The sequence below is a fragment of the Passer domesticus genome, chromosome 1 (genome assembly GCF_036417665.1).
Source record: "Passer domesticus isolate bPasDom1 chromosome 1, bPasDom1.hap1, whole genome shotgun sequence".
NCBI lineage: Eukaryota > Metazoa > Chordata > Aves > Passeriformes > Passeridae > Passer > Passer domesticus.
The window spans coordinates 15,519,102-15,539,591 of record NC_087474.1 but is presented as its reverse complement, the minus strand read 5'-3'; the positions used below and the strand labels follow the sequence as shown (position 1 = coordinate 15,539,591).

At 40.3% G+C, this 20,490-nt stretch overlaps 1 protein-coding gene across 1 annotated transcript; it reads right to left on the bottom strand.

The window, feature by feature from the left end:
* Positions 1–835: 835 nt before the first annotated feature.
* Positions 836–18,242, bottom strand: MASTL (microtubule associated serine/threonine kinase like). Its single transcript, XM_064406758.1, has 12 exons — positions 18,089–18,242; positions 17,416–17,553; positions 15,741–15,880; positions 14,910–14,998; positions 13,502–13,608; positions 13,057–13,192; positions 12,300–12,472; positions 9,929–11,164; positions 8,973–9,111; positions 5,611–5,724; positions 5,422–5,523; positions 836–3,999 (listed from the first exon to the last, which is right to left on the bottom strand). Exons 2-12 carry the CDS (start codon positions 17,548–17,550, stop codon positions 3,842–3,844), a joined length of 2,529 nt encoding a protein of 842 aa, XP_064262828.1. The 5' UTR covers positions 17,551–17,553; positions 18,089–18,242; the 3' UTR covers positions 836–3,841.
* Positions 18,243–20,490: the final 2,248 nt, after the last annotated feature.

Here is a 20,490-nt window from a genome sequence, read left to right as displayed (position 1 = left end):
AGTTGTTATACAAAATAATGTCACTTGAGTAAAAATTCACTTGTAACTCAAACTCACCATAAATTGAACAGATTCCTAGTTGGCAGGTATTTATTTCAGCTTAAAGGTAAGGAAAACTGGTTGTTTTGGTTTTTTTATCATTTGCCCAGGTACAAAGAGACACAGCAGGTGGCTGGAGCTCAGAGCTGGCACACATAGCTTCAGCCTGTGCTCTCTGCAGGAGGGCTGGGAGCCTGATCAGTTCTGCATACTGCAAAGGGCCAGACCCAGCCCCAAACTACACTTGTGAAGAAAACATCAGCCTGGTTTCCTGCAGCAAATCAGGCTTCACCTGAAAGGCAGATGTTTGCTCTGCAGTTTGCCCCATATCAAACCAGATTAGACACTCCATCCCCTCAGAGCTGCTCAGCTGAGAGCATGGAAGCAGAGCTGGGTCAAAGTTTGAGCGTGGTGCAGCATCCTCAGGGCTCTGCTGCTTCTGCTCTGGTGCTGTGGCAGCACAGCAGGTGCTGAGATGGAGCCACCATCCTTTCTTGACTCTTGTGAGTTATGCAGAGGAGACTCACAGCCTGCAGGAGTCACAGGCTCGCTCAGGACTTTGCTCTCCTGCCATTCCAGTGCACAATGCAGCTGGTACTAAGGCTTCCAGGCAGGGGCTAGCAGGTTATGAGCCAAATGAAGGGCATACAGACCTGTACTGAAAGTAATAGCTATTTCCTTGCTTAAAAATCACTGCCTTTGCTGAGGTAGTGGGAAGCACTCAGGGTTTCTTTGTGTAAAAATCCCTTTGCCACACTCCCAGCAGAGGCAAAAGTAACACAAAAGAAAAACAAGATGCAGAAGCACAACTGCACTATTTTATTTTATATATTTACACAAAAGTAAAGTGAATTTTTGAAGCATGAATTTTGAAGTAAGTGCAAAGTGAACTTTTAGAGAATGAAGTAGAGAGGAAAAGAATGCATTTTATTGCCAGAGTTAACATGTGGCAAACCCAGTCATGCTTAAACTGGAATCTCTGAGCTCAACAACACAGGGCAGCACTTCAGCACCTTGGCCCCCAGACACTGCCCCATGTGTAGGTGAGCCCAACAGCACTGGTCTTCCAGCAGTTTTCAGGTGGACTGTGCTAATGGCTGATAAACAGTCTCCCAAGATAACCTGGAAGCTACAGAGTTCATGTGTAGGTTATGCACATAAAGTTTAGGCCTTCAGGGAGCACCATGGAACAGCTGGAGGACTTGCCAAATGGTATTGCACAGCTTCTAAGGATCAGGACCTTTTGCCAGCCTGCACTCTTGTTTGCAGATCTTCACTAACAAGAAACACTTGATCTATTCCTGCTACTACATTATACCTTTTAAACTTCTACCTGCAGTATTACAAGTCAAGCAACAAGTGGGACAAAACCAGTGGGATTAAGTTGACAAGGAATTCCATGCTGAACAATAAAGCTAGCATTCATCTTTTTACAAAAGATAAAAGGTCCCACCAAACAAAACGCCCCACAACAAATAAAACCACATCACAAATCTCAACATTCAACATCTGACCTTCAAATTCATGTTTGCTATAACCAGGATAAATGCAAGATAATTAATAGAACAGGATATTGCAATATTTTCAGGGCTAATTGTGTGAAATTTAAATTTCATACAGCAGTGTAGTGATAACTTTATATATTAAACATTCAGATTTGTCAATTGGCCAATTTACTGTTCTACAGATTCTATGTTTTTGTATTAATCAATGGTTTTGTGTTAATTCTGTGTTTTTGCATTAATCAACTAGTAGAAACGTCACAATTTTCTTTTAGCATTAGATTTTTACAGAAGCTTACATTAACCTTGTAGATGTTTAAGAACTATTTCAAGGGGTTAAAGAAGATTATACCAGTGCAACAAATTTCTTCCACCTTGATGGGAGTGTGTTATACTGCCAAATGGGAGCAGATGTAACCATTTGTGAAGTACTGAAGACAGAGAGCTGTTGTGGTGTTCAGTTTCTTATTTCTTTGACATGTAATCATAGTTAATTCTTTTAAGATTTGCTTTCTTAAACTAGATTACTAGAAATGGAAGAATAAATTGCATAAAATACCAGTGATTAAGGTACCTTCCTACCCCAGTTTATGTATTCTAACTGTACACAGGAAAACCACTAAAGAACTTCTCATCACCTTCAGAGAATGTTGTCTATGAATACTGGTTCAGTAGTGCATTTGTTTGCACCTGTTCCATCATGTAACAATTGCAGTGTGACTGAACAATTTAGAAGTTCTCTGAAACTAAGCAAATTGAGTGAGATTCACTGCATGTTTTGCAAGTTGCCAAGATTCTGTTTCACAAAATTGAGTTACCACCACCAAGAGCTGGGATTGGTCATTCTGAGGTATTAGCAATCAGCTCTCTTTAGGTTTCTAGGAAACTTCCTTTTTCTTCACCATTCCCATTTCTTTCCCAGCAAACTGAAGGGACAGCAGGGAGCTGGCACTATTTGATCAGAATTCCATCAATAAAGCTTGTCTTGCAGGAAGCAGGGTAATGAAGGGACAACTCACTACTGCTACAAAAAGAGTCAGTTCATGAAACCAAAAGGCACTTGGCAAAAATCACTGGCAAAATGCTTGGCTTCTGGCACATGGCCCTTGGCTGGTAACACCATCTAGCACAAATGATCTTTATCTAATATGTATTAAGCTGAAAAAATTAAAATCTTCTTTAAGTTAGAGACACATATGCAAGAAAATTACTGAAGAGTATTTAAACAGAATTATCTACAAATAAACCTCTAAAACCTAGCAGACACAAGATTTGTATTGCATTTAAAGATAAATTTAAATATACTTCCCCCTAATTTAGGTTTATACAGAATATACACTTCTATCTTATATTCTAGTCAAAATCCAGACTCTGGCTATGAGTTTACAGAACAGTCTGTTAGCCTACAATATATTGTAGTCTTTAATATTTGGCAGCTTCAGGATGAATACTACTTGTTAAAAAACAAAAAATCACCTGTCACTTGTCGTCTGACACAAGGGAGCACACACACACACTGGGCATTTTCTGTATAAAACCAGCAACTGCTAAAATGTATGTTCAGTCCAGCTTCCTACAGCCCAAGGGGTTCCAACACAACAACTTAAGCAGAGCATTGTTCCACAGACTTGCCCCAAGTCTCCTCTCCTTGCCCCATTTCTCTAGGACAGGATAATAACCAGAGAAACTCCTGCCAGTCTCACGTGCCACCTGCAGCCAAATTAACTTGGAATATCATTGTATCTTCCCATCCCTTCCTGGGAATAGGACAAACAGAAGACAAGACTTTGCAATGCTGCATTTAACTTTCAATTTTCCACCTTGCACAGAAATGACCAGTTTTGCACAGTGGATATATATTCACACTGCTCAGACAGGACTGCTCCCAAAGCTGCTTGCCACCACACTGAGCTGCCAATAGGTAAATTATTAATTAGATACAGTTACAATTCCTTTATATCCTTTCCCTATTATGTTTAGCTGGGAAATAATACTACAGTTCCTAACTGGAATATTTAATTACTATTAAAGAGCCCCATTATTGCCAAGAGTTATTAGGTCCAAGAAACACAATGCTCTGGCCTCTTGGTAAGGTGCAGTGAGATAACAAGTAGCACAAAGGCACTTGATACCAGTTTCATACAGTAGTTTCACTTTAGAATAAAGAAGGCTATAATAAAAATAGACTGGTAACTTGAAACACCCTAAATTCAGCAAGGAAACTTAGTCAAGACCAAACTAGGGTTACAAGACAACCTGTAAATGTGCAAAACCGTGGAGAATGTTCACTTGTCTTGATGCTATAAGCTAAATCCAGACACAGTCAGGTGCTGAGCATTGTTTCTAGCATCAAAGTAAGAGGTGTCAGTCTCATCATCTGGCTGAGGTATAAATGGCATGGTTTGGTTCTGGAGATTATCCCAGTCCACCCCATGAAAGAGGGGGTGATGCTTCAGTTCTGAAACAGAAGTTCACATAAGCATTAGAAACTTCCTTCTGTCCAAGCCCCATAGTCACTTTGTTCCCTCATCTATAACTGTCAGTAGATTTGCTCTATATTCCTTTTTCTAGAAGTTCATAAAAGTGCAAATTGCAATTGGGCTTTGATTACCCCCAACTTTAGTAGGATCAAACTCTTGGCAGGACAAGTAGCTGCCACCCCCATCCAGGGAAGCTGTTCCATACAGTTCCACTGAGCCAAAAGCAGCTTGAAAGCTGCTCTTACCCAGAAAGACTGAATTTAGAGAAGCACAGCACTACAACAACGTAACTGGGATTTCCCAGTACAAAAGGCTTCATGCTATAGTGATAAAAGGAAGAGCACAAATTTGGGAGAGGGGAGAGAAGATGACAATTATGGAAACCTAGGTACAAGAAAAACTTTATGGCTGTCCTGAAAACTACTCATCTAACTTCACTTCAGTGGACTATAAATTGGACAAAGAGGCCAGATACAGTTGTAAATCTTGACAAAGAATAAATTTCAAAGAAGCTCAGATAGGAAGAAACCATTATGTCATCTATTTTAAAATTCTGCCCTTGACAGGAAATAAATCCAGAAATAAAGACAATAACTTGAAGGCAAAACACCTTCAAATTGCTTCTGGGAACTATCAAAACCACAGCATTCTCTGTTGACATAATAATCTTCATTCATAATCTCATGTCTTCTCTATTTTAATTTGGCTTGATTTCAGCTTCTAGCATTTACTCTGCATGTGAAAGCATTTCTGTAGTAAATTCCTTCTCTAGTGATTTCCTGAACAGGTCTCATAAGATTACTTTCTGTGTTTCCAAAATATCTCACTCTAAATTTCTTTCCATTATCAACCTTTTTTTAAACAAAAGCATAGTCACTGTTAACAATAGCCAGTGTTTAAGCCCTTCCACAAGGGAAAAAAAGGGTAGACTTTGTACAGTATATATTGTCCAGCTTTGTATTCTCCTATGCATTCAGCAAAGACAGGCTGTTTCCTAAGAAAAAACTAGTCTCTCTGAATTAACTGTTTGTTAACTATCAACTTTTAATCAAGGTTCCCAATGTCATTTAGGTTAAAAATTCCAAATACCTATTAGATAAGAGAGAACTTTGGTATATCAGATGTCCAATAATAAAAATGCATAGCAGAACAGCAGTAAAGTAAAACAGAAGTTCAATTAAAAAAATTAATAACCAACAAAACAATCCAGCCCCAGAACTACCTTGTTCAAAAGGGAAAAACCTCACAAGAAATACAGAAAATACCACAACTTGTTAAGTGCTGTGGTGCTATACAGGGAACCTAGTGAGGCATTGAAGTTTATCAGCCTAAATTTCAGGAGGAGGAGATCACCACTTAAAAATCTGCAATTAGTTGTAAAGAACATTTTTAATACTAACCCTTCAGTCCAGCTCTCTTAGTAGTGTCAATTGTTAGAAGAAGATCTATTGCATTCTGGGCATTATCAGACAGCTTTTCTTCACCCTCAGGCCAGGGAATATCTACAAAGATAAGAGTTGAGTTGGTAATTCAAACTATGAAACAAATATTGGAAATACATACTTACCCTAATTACTGAAACAGATTACCTCTTTTCAAAATATTTTGGAAGACCTGTGTTGGTGTTTCATCATTAAAAGGTGGAATTCCAGTTAGAAACTCAAACAGACAAACTCCAAGGGCCCACCAGTCTACAGCAGAACCTGGTAAAATAAACCCACATAATTACACTTACAAAAATGTTATTTGCAAAGAGTTAAAGATTAGCAAAAGCTGAAGAGTGTTTAAATTCTGCAAGTTGCTTGAAAATTATGAAGAGACAAGTTGTTTAATATTCATGCAGATTAAAAATATATTAGAAGGTTTTCTAAAGCCACTCTGCTCCTTAATTCATTATAGGTAACACTGGGGTTTACTGACAAAGACAAGGGGGCTCTTAGTAACAATCTAATTATCAACTCCCATCACAGAGAATCCAGGAGCTAACTTCTCCAAGAGATTGTTTTGTGATAAGAAATAGATGCCTCATGACTAGAGCTGAGTGGTCCATGTTGCCACCTGTGCCCTTCTCTCAGTTCTTTACAAAGTCTCCAAAGCTTCAGACTATTGAACTTCATTTCTGTCTAGATTATGATGAAAATCATAAAGACATCTTGCAAAAACGAGCCAGCACACATGAAGCTGGCATGACCTTCTATTATACTGAACTGGCTGGGGCAATATGTAGTTACTAGCTATCTCTGCTTTGTTATTAAATAGTTCTGTTTTTCCACATTCCAGGGTTTTTTGCCAATCTCTCATATTAATATACATTGAAACCAGCAGGCAAAGCAATCCCAGACACCACTGCATGCATCCTAAGCTTCCTGCATCTTCAAGCCATGCCCACTCCACCGTATAAAGAACAGATGCCACAACTGATGTTAAAAAAAATTTTAAAAAACTTTGAAAGATAATTAATCTTGGCTTTTTTGGCATATAAAAAGAAGCCTAAGACACCTCCAAGCAAATGAATGTTTTGAGCCATTTCACAAAGACTGCTGTGAAGTTTAGAAATGCTGAAAACCAGGGTGTTTAACCAGTAATGGAGTACACTTTAGCAGCTCCTAACAGCGGTCAGAGCGCCCACCCAGCTAAGCGCATCAAAGCAGTGAGTTCACATCCACTGTTGTTAAGGGTACCTGCATGTTCAGTAAAACACTCCCAGCTCCAGTCAAAGTCTAATAAGATCACAACCTGAACAAGGTATAACCAGGTTTCAGCAGTAATTCTTCCCACACGAAGTCTAACTAAAGTGACATTAACTTTTACCATATCCCTGCTGAACAGGACCCAAGGACAGCATGAAGCTGTGCTGGGCAGGTTGAGGTGGGATATTAAGAAAAGCTTTTCCACCCAGAGGGTGGCTGGGCATGGAACAGGCTCCCCAGGGAATGGTCACAGCACCAAGCCTGGCAGAGTTCAAGAAGCATTTGCACAGTGCTCTCAGGGACATGCTGTGACTCTTGGGGCTGTCCTGGGCAGGGACAGGAGTTGGACTCAGTGATCCTTGTGGGTCCCTTCCAACATGGGATGTTCTTTGATTTGAAGCAAGAAGCAGTAACACCAGATCTTCAGCACCTGAACCTTCTTCACCCATAGGCAAAGTAAATCAGAATGACTGCAATAAAGTGAAAGGGAGCAATGAGAAAAAGTGTCTCTGGCTTTACCTCCTGTTAAACAATTTCAGAATGCTGACTTTCCTTCTGAAGTACATGTTTACATGTGTGATTTCTGATAGCTTAGTCACACTGATATGATGTTTCCTTACTGTGCAAGCATCACACATTTTTATGTGGAGGCGTATTGGACATGTCTTTCTATACAGAAACATTGTTCACACAAACAATGTTCTCAGAAACTGTGATCTGGTTATACTTTGACTGTTCAGTTATGCTGAGCACTTCAGCTCTGCACAGAATATAGAAAACTCACCAGAGATCAGAGTCCCTGCATATGAAAAGACAATGAAGTAAAATATTACAATTATTGCCCCCAAAAAACCCCATAACAAATACAAACATTGAATATCAAGTATGATTCTCCAAAGGCATAGGAATGAAGGTTTTTTTCCCCTAAGGTAGTATTCCACAATAAGATTTAACATTGCCATATTTCCTAAGTTAGAAACAAAAATAAAATAGTTATGTAACATGATTAATTTAGGATTAAAACTACATTTACAAACAGCTCAACATGTGAAATATTTAGTCAGGGAAATTTTGGAGTTCCAAAAACCCTGGCTTCACTGAAGGTAATGGGAGACTTGTAATTTCCTGACACAAACCCCAGACTCTGCAAGTTTTCACTGAAGTCCTGAAAACCCAGTAACCACAGAGAAATCACCCTGTGACCAAGTTTCACATTGTCTAACTAGCACTGATTACATTTCCAAAATATTACCCAGTTTTAACATCTGCCAGATATCCAGGAATCCTAAATGGAAGTGCAAAACAACCACCACTTATGTTTAGTATTTTCAGTTTTTACTGTTAAATTGTAAAATCTCTTAATAGAGTTTTAGTTAATTTATATGAGCAGAATTTTATTGCTCCACAGGACAGTAATCACTATTTCTCAATTAGGGTCTCTCACATAATGTTTCCAAGACTTGCAGCTCTACAAAATAATAGTATACTTTTGGGATGGAAATAAAATGCAATTATACATAAACAACTGTATTAGAGACAGATACATTGCATTTAATTTTTGTTAATCCTTCTTGCATGTTAGCAGAAAACTATTTCAGACTTTTTGTTAATCTCAGTGGACCTCAGAATGAGACAAAAATTTATGTCCTTCAAAGTTGTGCTATTTTAGTATAGTATTTTGAAAACAAACAAACCAACCCAAAAAACCAACCTCCAAAAATTTGATAGTTATTACTGCATCCTTATACAGAAGAGCCTGTCAGATGTCTGGAGTGTTTCATGAGGTCACTCAACTCAGTAACTGATTTTAGTGCAACTTCATAAAATTGTCTGACTTCACATAACACTTAATTATCAATAAACACAGAAGACATTCTAAAAATAACTGGAAGCTTAAGCCTTTCACTCTAAAATTTCACTAAATTCCCCCTTTCCCATCCCAAAGAATCTTTAAGGGCAGTTAGGATGACCAAGTTGTAACTCTTAAGCAACATACAAGTCTCAGGCTGCCAAAGCAGCTTCCAATGCTGATTGGCAGGAAGCCTGCTGGTGGACAACCAAAACCTCTGGTTATGAGAAAGCAGTAAAGGAATGGAAGGAGCAGCTGAAGAAAGCACAGCCACTCATGATGGCAAAAGCTTAGTACTAGCTATTTTTTAAGAATTCCCAATCTTACTGCTTGAAGGGTTTACAGTTCTACAGACATTTAGAAATGTCAAGGTACACCTTTCAAGTACTGGCAGATGGCTGGTCTGCCTTACCATGAGGCTGTGTCAGAAGCAGCTCAGGTGCCAGGTAGTCTGGGGTCCCCAGGATGCGTTCGCCTTCCGCGGGGGCAGCTCCTCTTCGAACGCTCTTTGGAGTCCGGTACGGAGTGCCAGCATCCCCTCGGTACGGGGTCTGAAAAGATGGGACAGGGACTGCAGGTGTCAAACAAAACCAGCTCAGAAACTCCCCGTCTCCAGGTTCAGTCACAGATGTAATAATTGATACTTAAGCTCAAGCCAAGAACAAGTCACAAAACATTCCCTGAAAAGCATGTGTGAAATGTGCTTCCATTGCTTTATCCCATTAGTCTTGAAGCATAAAGATGCCTACTCCTTGAGAAACTTTTCCTTAAGTTCTTCTTCCAGTGTCACAGCCAGCAGCTATCACTGTTCACATCAATCTTTGTAATAGGCTTGTAACTGGCACTTGACAGAATACATTACACCACCACTTTTAACAAGATTAAAAAAAAAAAAAGCAGAAGGTACAATGGCAGTTATGAGCAGCTGAACTGCATTCACTGTCTTGGGAAGAGTGCAGCAAGCAAAAAAAAAAAAAATCAGAAAAAAAAAATAAATCAAAGACTTCCCTTTACATTAGGAAACCTGTAACTGCTCACAGAAAATACGACACTGCACTAGGAGCAGAATGAGACAAAACAGCACAGGCTTTTTTCAATCAGTTCACTGTAACAGCAAAGATTTCTCAGAGATGGACAATCAGTGCATGTTGAGCCAAAGGCAAACCAGTGAACATAAAGGTACTGCTAAATTCTTACAGATACTGTAATTTTGGCCACACAAGTGCAGCAAGTGAAACCCTGTCAACAGAGATCATTTTGTCAGACTACCTCAAACTACTTGAGTTTTCCCGAAATTTACCACTGAAATAATTTCAGGTCCCTAATGTCCAATGCATATAAAAAGTTTCTATCTGTGTCCTTACCTACCTGATAGACCTGATAGGATCTTCCTTTCTGTAATGGAGTGAGAGCTGTTGGGTAAGAGCCACTGCAAGCAGGTGAAAGATCCATTATATCTAAGGAAGCCATGCTGCATGGCTCAGATATATTGGATAGATTGATTGGACTATTATAACTCCGAAAAACAACAGCATTTTTTTTTAAGAGACTCAGAGCTTCCTTCATCTTTTCTGAAGGAGAAGATACTGTGTCAAGGTAAGTTTCTTCCATGTGTTTCTGGTCGTTATCCTTTTTCTGATGTAATGGCTTGCAGTCCTGGACTGTATGTGCCTTCTCTCCGTACTGTGAGGCATCTTGGGACTCTGGTGATGTTATTTGCACACCTTCAGGTTTTGGTTCCTCAAAGGAGAGGTCTTTAACACTTCTGTCCAAATCTAAAAGCTGTTTTTCTAGCTGGCTTTCTGTAACAGACACTTCAGGAAGTAAGTCAGAATCTGCACTGAAGACATCTAAAGGTTTTTCATCGTCAGTGACTAAAAAACTTGAGTTCATGTACTCCTTTTCATCATCCTTTCCACAGTCTGCATCCAGATCACACATAAGATTTTTAGCTACAGTTGGAGTAAGCGATCTTTCTACTGTTTCCTGGTTACTAATAAAACTCTTCACTTCTTCCTTGCTTTCACAGGTGTCACATAGGCATCCATCATTACAAAGCATTAAGGATTGAATTTCTGTTGTCAAACCTGTCCCTTTGTTTCCTGGAAATTCTGAGATCTGACAGCCACGTTTATATTCTGCATTGCTTTTTTTAACATAGTTAAGTTCCTGACAAGGACTAGTGTCAACTGATTCAAAGCTTCTTTTTACACCTGGCTTTTCAAACATTACTTCCTCTTTGACAGGCTCATTCTGCCTTGAAAGTGACTGTTGTAGTCTGGAAGACTCCGCTGTTTCATAAATCATCTCTCTTTTATTTACAAAGACTTTTTCTTTCCAAATCTTATTTTCAGAAATACACTTTCTTACTACGCCTTTCCCATCCAGAGTGCTCACAGGAGTATCTGTTATATCCAAACATTCACTTCCCAACTTCTGCCTACTGCCAGACTCATTGCTGGCAATGGGAGAAATGGCAGACTCAAGTTCTTTCTTCTTTAAAACTTCCACACCTTTGCTATTTGGCAACATAGCATTTGAAGGGAGAGCTGACCCACTGTTACTGGTTTTGCATGTTGTAGAACAAGGTTCAGCTTCACTTTGCTGCAAAAAAAGCACATTAAGTTTTGAGTATCAAGAAAATATGATTACAGCATTATAGAAATGTTTAATTTTAAATACATCATTACAGCCTCCATAATGAAATGCAGATTTGCAAGCCTTACTCATTCTAACTACTACTAGTGAAAAACCATATTTCAAAATATAAAAAAACCAAAACCACATAAGGCATAACTTGGCAATTTGACTTCTTTTAACAACATAAAATAAGCTTACTATAATACAATAGAAAATGACATTTTTAAATTCCAAAGGATGAAAAAATAGAGCAATTGATGCTGTATTTGTGATTTAAGAAGTTAAGCTACAGAAGTTTTCAGTTTCCAAAAAAGCCCAAAGGAAAGAACCCCATTATAGTACCCCCTGTGGTATATTACACTTCAGAGATGACAAAAGGAAAATCTGATACTCCTAATGTTTTGATAACACAATACTAAAACCAAGGCCTAAGAAACAGATAGATACAGAATAATAAATTGTTTTAAATGTAAGTTGTTCTGTATGCTCTAAATAGGAATCATGGCAAGGATCTACATAGCACAGCAGCATTTTCTTTTAGGTTTGTGTAGAATACATTTAAATAGGATAAAATATTATCAGCTATAATTATTAGTGTTAGATTAGTTGATACAAAACCCTTCAGTAATAAAAGCCCTAAACTTTTCAGTTTAACAGCTCGTAGAAGTTTGAAGTAGATTTTATTGTTTTCCCACGTTCTGTCTTTTAAAGAAATTCTTTTTCTCACAATGCTGAGCAAATAAAGGTATAGGGACAAGGTCAGCTTCCAAAAAGCCACTGCTCCCAGCAGTGCCACCCTGTGCAGGATAGGGCTAAACCAGTGATGGTCAGTGAAGCCTTCTCTTTCACTCCTTTGCGGCAGGCTCAATAGCATTTTCTTCTCCTGTTCTATTGCAAAGGACTAATATTTGTTTGAAGGAAAAGGTTATATCAGTTTGACCCAAAATCCTACTCAACAAATTCCAACCCCTGCTCCTTCTACTGCAGGAAAGTTTCTCAACACCTGAAATAACTGAGGCAAGTAAGTAAATAGAAGACATTTGCATACACGAGTACAAACTAATTTTAATTTAGAGTGGGAAGATGGAACAGTCCTGACCTCTACACCTTTCCCGCACCTGGGGCTGCTCCAGTTTTCTGATTCCACACTGGACAGGTGTGTGTGAGACTGACTGCTGACACTGGAGGCACCAAACCTGTTTCTTGACTGAAGCAGAGTAGGAGTTAAACTCCTCGCTGGCATCACAGGTGTTAATTGAGAATTATCCAGATCTTAAGAGAAAAAAAATTCAAATATTGATACAAACAGGCAACATATACTGACTGACTTCATACTATGTGAAACATCAAAGGAATCTAAGGAAAGCTATGTTGACAACAATTTCTCTGGTAATCTTTCCTGCATAGTCAATGTATACATTTTTGAATTAGGAACTTGCCAAGAACGTAAAAACAGTACAAACATTAGCAGCATAGTAGCCTTCTTTCTCATTTCAGGTTAGAAATGAGAAAGCAGCATGAGAAGACAATTTAAATGAAAGCATACATTGCTATATTTAACAATTTCCACTGAAAGTATGTCAAGAACTGACACTATCTCCATGAAATGTTAAAGGGCAATTTTGAATTCTGGGGTCATGATTTGAAAAAACCCAATCAAACAAAACCACTTTAGAAGACGACATAAATAGTGCAGGTGAAAACATGCCATATGTAAAGCACTGCAGAAATGGTGAAGGGCAAGGCACCAATAGAATCCCACCTTTTATGAAGTGGGTCCAAACTACTCACACAAAATTAAAAGACTACAACCTTACAGCCAGAGTATTCCTCAGCACAAGGCCTGGTATACTCACGTGTTTTGAACAGTTTAGTTGAAAGAGGGGTATTTTCCTTTTGGGCCACAGGTACAGGAGAAACCGCTCCATGCGGACTGTCAGATGTTGGACTCGATTTGTGCCCTGGCGCTTTCATTCCTACAGGAGGAGTGTACTAACAAGCAGAAAGAAGCACAGTTAAAAGTTAATGGAGTCTGAACAAATTCTCAATCCAGAACTGAGAGTGTAACTTCACCCATTCTTTGTGATGTTTGCATTGGAGCTTGGCCATGCCTATTAAAAGTCAACAATTCAGAAGCCCAAGATAATCACATCAGAATTCCAAAGTACTCTAAACATTTCACAAATCATTCTACCAACAGGCAAAAGAGATGCAAGAATAGCCTTCTCATGCCAACTATTGAATTTAAGATAGTAAATAAAGTAAAATTAAATACTTCAAAGACAGTGAACATTTACTTACAAAGCCCAGAGAACTGATAAGAGACAACAATTGTCCTGGAGTACGTGAGTAGTCCTGTTTTGGCTTTGCCATTGATGGGGTAGTAAGGATATCTATCATGTTTATCTCTACAGAAGGAAAAAACCCAAAATCAAATAGATCAGGTTTCCATTTTGATATTTAACAAAGGCAAAGTTGCAAACATTTACTTAAGTTTAATGAAGGCAAAGAAAAAATTTAGTTACATACTCAACAAAAACACAAATGAAGCCCAACTGAAGACTCACCTGTACATTCTTAACACAAGGTGTTTTTTTCTTATACATCCATACATTTATACATATAGAAGTTGTAGAAGCCAAATTTCTTTTCCAACACGCTACATGAAAAGCACTACATTTTCTAATTTGATATCAGCTTTGGTTTTTAGGCAGCAGTTCCAGCTTATGGCTTGTGGAATAGCACACCAAATTTGATTCCAAACCTGCCATCACTCCAAAAGACATCTCAAAAAAGGTACGCAAGAATTCTTCCTAGGTGAAAATTCAACCGTAGATACCCTTTTTTTTTTGCTCACTAGCAGTACGTAGCTTGAAAGCTTTCATACAATGTTCAACTAGACACAGTAACCTGTCCCATTAGAACATCAGTTAAAGCAGTATATGATAAAAAATACAGATTACCTAGGATTTCCCTTCATATTCTTAAAATCATGAATCAAACTCCATTAGACGACTCTGGATTTCTACATTCCTTTAACTGTATAAAAAGGATGTACTCTCCAGCAGCTGTCTCAAAAAACCTGAACTGGTGCTGTGCAGCAGAAGTTTGGATGATCTGGCTAAGGAGGTACAAACCAGCTCAGAAATTGGCTATTCACCTTAAGATCTGCAGCCTGTGCCAGACAGTCATGACTATTCAGCTGTACTTTCTGCTTGAAAAGAGAACATTCATATGCCAAAGCACTGAGCTGATCTTCCCCTTATCCTTCAAACAAATATCTAGAATGACCCAGTTAATTTATTTGAAATTAATTTATACAGGACTGAGAGACGTGAACTGAAGGCCAGAAGTAGTCAGAGAAACAGGAACAAGCCAAAATTATTCATTCACCCATTGAGCTCTTCTAGTGGACTTCAGAAAACTTTGAAATCCATATCACTCCAAAGAAAGGGCTCTAGATCATATTTCATACACCCTTGTCCCAAAGAATAAATATTTTACCTTCTGAAGTGCAATGCTATGAGCAGACCCCTTATTAGCACATAGCTAATCAGTACTTACCTACTAGAAATCAGGTATTACTGTAACATTTGCATTTATTTAATTGAAAGGTGCCCTTTACAGGGATGTGAAGTATTCAAGACTATAGAAATGTGATGCAGAAATTACATTTGCATACAACCAAAAGGAGAGAAACAACACTTACCTCTGTTCAGAGTAACTCTGGAAAGCCCAAAGTCTGTCAACTTGATATGTCCCTGATTAGAAATGAGCATATTGTCTGGCTTCAAATCCCTGAAAACATGAATACAGCAAAAGTCAGCAAAAATAGCACTGAGCAACACGAAGAAAGTTCACTGGCCAGAAACACTCAATACAAAACATTGGTTAGAGATGTTTAATAGTAACATCTCTTAGCCAGCAGAAGATTCCAGTTTGAGGGACACATCAAATGAATCAAATATATTTAGCATTAAACATGGCACATCAAACATCTCAGCCTTTGTAAAAATCATGCATGCATGTCAACAGCTGCATATTTTGTGCTTCTGCAGGCTCCTTCAACACAAGTGTCCTTCACAAGCAGCACCATCATAACATTCACCAGTGTGCAGCTCCTACAGGTGACAAGCAAACCTCCAGCAGGAGTTTTCATGTGTGCTCTCTGTAGCATTGCTGAATGCAAAAGGAACTCACTATAGGGGAGCATCAGTGTCCCTTTGTCCCACAGGCAGGCCCATGTGTGCAGCACCCAGAGGGTTCCTGAACCATCTCAGCTGCTAATCCAGCACTGGACTGGGAAAGAGCTGGCAGGGGAAAGCAGTGTGGGCCTGTGTGCTCAGCACACACAGATTTGATTTTAGCCATTGTTTCACAGCATTGCTGCAGTGCACACGTGCAAAAAGAGCTGCCAGGAGCTCTAGGAAATGAAGTGCCTGTGGAAGCTGCCACAATGAAACGGTGATGGTTATGTGCTAGAGTGAAAACACAGAAAACCCAAACTACCAAATACTTATTTGTAAGAAAAAAAAATCACCTGTGGATTATTCCATGCCTATGAAGGTAGTCAAGAGCCAACGCTGCTTCAGAAATATACTTAACAGCCATTTCTTCATCAAAATATCCATAAATATGGAGAAGAGATTTGACATCTCCACCAATAAGGTACTCCATCACCTGTCATTCAAGCATTTTAAATTTAAAACACATTTCAAAATTGCAAGTAAAATATAAAATAACTTTCACTGCTAGAAAAATATGGTTTCAAAGAGCAGAAGCAGATAGAAGTATCTTTGTTCAAACTTCATTTCCCACACAATACTTTTCACTTGGATAATTAAAGTGTAATGTAACAGCAGACATGAAGCTTTCTGTAGACCATTTGCTTATTTTATTTGCCTAGATTACTTTTAGAAGCTAATTAAAAAGCTGACTACAGCTTTTGAGAGTTAACTACAGAAAATTTTCTATATTACAAATGTTATATATTTCTATATTGAATGTTATGTATTTTAACCTATATTTATATTCATATATTAATCTATATTTAGCTTAATATTGTATATTTTCCTAGTATAGAAAATGAAGTGCAAAGCATTCCTGTGTAACTCAAGGCCTGAAGTCAAAGACCACCTGTTCTATACAAATCAAAGTACCTCAATACTTTATCTTGCAATAATTTATACACAATATTAAATTAAGACCTGAACTTTGTGAAATAAGTACAAACCATCAAAAATGCAGTGAGTGTTACTGTGCATTTAAGACATGTGAAAAAGAGTGACAAAAAAATACACACAACCAGTAGACAACTATGCAGACACATTATGATGGCCCAAGTCATACTCAAAATAAAATAGAACTCAGCAGGGCTTCTGAAACTCACTCTTTGATGTCAAGAAGGCATTTATGGGGTTTTGGTCAGGAAATCTCACCAGTACTTACATTCCAATACAGAATATTCTTCCATATATGTTTACATACACACACACACACAGAGACATACCCAGACATTATTCCAGCATCTCCTTTACAAATCCTTCACCCTGAAGTCCTCTACTCCATGCAGCAGTTCAGAGATCCAGAAAAAGAAGCCTTTGTTTACACTCAAAATGCACTGCAGGATTTTACACAGCAACCTTGTCTCAGAATTTCATCAAGCTGTTCCCTGTGTGTGCTTACAGCAACCCACACAAATTGTGTCAGACCCTTTGCAGACAGTCTGAATCCTTATGTGGAAGCAGGATATAAACCCATACACAAGTCCTGCTGTGCTCCACAGTGCTCTGTGTGGACCAGCATTTAGTTTTGCCACTCAGTTATCATCCTGTCATGTAGGCCAACAACTGTAACAGAATTTGAGCACTGAAAATAAGTAAAGTAGACTTCCTTTAAGTGAGCCATGAAGTATCTTCCAGTCACTTGGCTTCTGCTTGAATAGAATGATTTCTTGTTTTCCCTAAGATTTCTACATATTTCTAAGACAGAGCAGTTGTTAGAATTTCTAAGTTTCTCCTGTAACAGAGGGGAACATGAGCAGAAAGAGCCCACAGACACCAGAGGAAGAGAAATACTTTACCTGTTCCAACCATGCTGAGAAAGATGTAAAAGTGCCTAAGGAATACCATTAAAAAAATGTTTTGAGATATCACAACAATTTATGCTCAATTTTCAAGACTACCATAAAATGCCACAGCCATTTTTTTACTCACTAAATAGATGTTGTTTGCTGACTGAAGTGAGTAGTATAAGTGCACAATGAAAGGACTTTTACTGAGAGCCAATGCATCCCTCTCTGCCTGCACCTGGTGAACCATGTTTTTGTTGATCATGTCTGCTTTTTTCATCACCTGAAAAACAAAACAGAGCACGCAAATGATTTAACCTCAAAATGCTCATAATAAAACTGCATAGAGATATACAGCTCTGCAGAGCAACGCCTATTTTGTATGGCTGTTTTTATGTTTCCTATTCTTTGTGTACTATGTCGGTTGTTATAATCCTTTTAATCACAAAGTCAAGTTTGCACAAATAATTGGCAAACTTCTTATTAACAACAAGCCTAGATTTTAGACCTTTGTGCAACGACACAGAAAACGCAACAGGTTTTTGTTGAGTTTTCTTAAAATACTTACTGAGCAGGAACGTTTTTTATAATTTATCCTCATCTCTCTCAGAGGCAGTGCTTTACCTCCGCAGCAGCTGAGGGGGCTCAGCCACGGCAGCTGTGTACAAGCGAGAAGCCAACAGCGCCCGGCAAGGTTTTTGCCATTATTCCCCCTTATTTAAAGCCCTTATAAAAGAGAGCCCGGGGCTCGAAGCGGGACCACGCTCTCCCGCACAGGGCTGCCCGGCAGCGGCGCTGCGAGCCCGGCGGCGCCTCACCTTCACGGCATAGAGCCGGCCCGCCTTGCGGCCCAGGTACACCTTCCCGAAGGCGCCGCGGCTGATGGGCTTCACGATGGTGAACTCCTCGATGGAGGGGGGCCGGGGCACCTCGAGGCGCGTCGAGCCGGCGGCTGCGGCGGCGCTGGGGCCGGCGCTGGGGCTGGGGCTGGCAGCATCGCCCCGCTCGGGCCCGGGCCGCTCGGGTGCCATGGCGCGCCCGGCCCCGGGCCCGCCGCGATTCAAAGCGGCCCCGCCCGCGCCGTCACCAACGGCAACGGCAGCTCTCGCGAGAACCATGGCCGGCCGGCGGGGGGCGCGGTGCTGCCCTGTGCCGCCCTCAGAACACGCCCTGACAAAACGCCGCCCGCCTGGGCTGGCCGATCGCTGCTCGGGTGGCACCTAGGTTTTCCTGCTTGGCTCTGGGTTGTAGCTTGCTGTGAGCAGGTACTGCCCTCCCAGTCCCGAGGGAGGCTTGAAGGTGTCCTTTGCAGGGACAGGAGTTGGACTCGATGGTCCTGATGGGTCCCTTCCAGCACAAGGATATTCTGTTTTTCTGTGATTTTCTCACACTTTTATACTTGATAGCTGCAAGGCCTGTGTCCAGAATGGCCCAGCCAGGAGGGCTTGTCTGCCAGAGAGCAGTTCTCTGGCCAGGGCTGCCCCGGCCATCTCACTCGTGCCGCTCACAGCTCGCTGTCTCTGCATTTTCGGGGCCAGCCATGGCAAACCGCTCCCTGGGCGGGTCTGTGCTGATCAGGCGGTAGATTAGCGTCGTCGGTTGCTTCCCACCAATTCTTGATTACTTCATCTGCTGTTTATCTTAGGCAGGGTTGTTCCGCAATGTGTTTCCATATTTTGGGTGTCTCCATGGCTACATTCTGCCCCCCTCATGTGACAGCAGGGGCAGGGATGGCATTTGCAGTGTACTCTGACCCAGCTGCCATCCTCCTGTTCCCAGAGCACAGGCCTTCTGCTCTGTGTACACTGCACAGCCCTCAGTGTTTACTGCTCTAAGCTGTGTTCTAGGTCACTTTTTTAACCCTTGCCTTACTGATTTCATGTTGGTCTCACCTGTTCATGCTTCGTTCACACTGATCATAATTGTTGCGGTCTGTGCATCAGCAAAGAGCTATTGCTGCACAACAGCGGGTGTCCTTTCACACAGCACATTAGTTATTAGGCCCTTGTTTTGCTCCAAGATACATCACTTACAATCTGACCCTGCTCAGAGAGACCTTGATTTTGACTTGTGAAGGTGACCTGCTATCCCACAGATCCCAGCAATACCTGCAATTTAATAAGCAAATGCAGAAAACATGTTTTAAATTAGCTTTTTGTAATGCTATTAAATACAATTTATCCTTGTTTGTGCTTGTCATTTAACTCTGCAATGTTAGTTGTGTCTCATGGGCTGCAATGCCAGAGGAAAAATCCAGCTGAGACAAAGGAGGGGGGTGCTTCTTGTGCTGGCACCCAGGGCAGACATCAGGGCATGCCAGCAAGGATAGTGCATCAGGAGCGTGTATTCCACCACAGCCTGAGCTCACTGCAGACAGGGCAACACCTCTCTCTCTTCCCCCGAGGCAGCATGAGCCATTGCATAGCTAAGTGGAAAGCTGCTTCATGGAGTGGATATAGGTAAATGTTCATCACCTTTTAGATTTTTTTTGCTGTTATCAGGTGAGGTTTCTGTCAAATCAGCAAGCTGAGCTCCATGACTTTGATCAGGAGAGTGCTAGTGGAAAACAGAAGAGATGTACCCAAAGGCAGGGGGAGGCAGCAGTGGGGCTGTGCTCATCCAGAGCAGTTGGCGTGGGGCAGCACTTTCTGTGAAGAGCAGTGGTCAGGTGAAAGAAAGAAAACACTAATCAACTGCTGCAAAAATCAGCTTTATGGAAGGCTAAATAAATGACATCTATAGCCCTTCCCTTATCCACAGATAGAGTTACTCCATCCTAGAAGGCCACTTGGTTGGTTGGAGAGGATTTTCCCTTGGTGGGACTGTGCTGGCTGTCTTGAATCACCTCCCTGTCCTCCACTGCTTTAGAAACATCATACACTTGGCTAATGTTTTAAGGAAAAGGAAAGACACTCCCAAGACAAATGGACTGTCTGGACAAGAGCCACCAGGATTGAAGTCAGGACTGAGCCGTAACTGGGGAAGGGTAATTCTGGCAGTGGGAGACCCTGACCACCTATTCAAAACGGACCCCAGACTCAAACGGAAGGAAGAACTGCACCTACACACTGATTAGCATGAGAAGGGAGATCCATGGCTAACAGATACGGGTTAAAGTCTAATTAACAAAAGACTTATGTAATTTGTAACCAATGAATGTTGATGTCGTTCTTAAAATGTATAGTGTCAAGTTTTATTATTGGCAAGCCAGCCTTTCGTG

Bases quoted from the DNA above. Each gene is read 5' to 3' on its own strand.
- MASTL (XM_064406758.1), bottom strand. From the start codon at position 17,550: ATGAAAAAAGCAGACATGATCAACAAAAACATGGTTCACCAGGTGCAG. The intron at 13,193-13,501 runs GTAAGTAAATGT...TCTGCTTGTTAG, and splicing joins TTATCAGTTCTCTGGGCTTT to TACACTCCTCCTGTAGGAAT. The intron at 5,524-5,610 runs GTAATCTGTTTC...TTATCTTTGTAG, and splicing joins CCAAAATATTTTGAAAAGAG to ATATTCCCTGGCCTGAGGGT.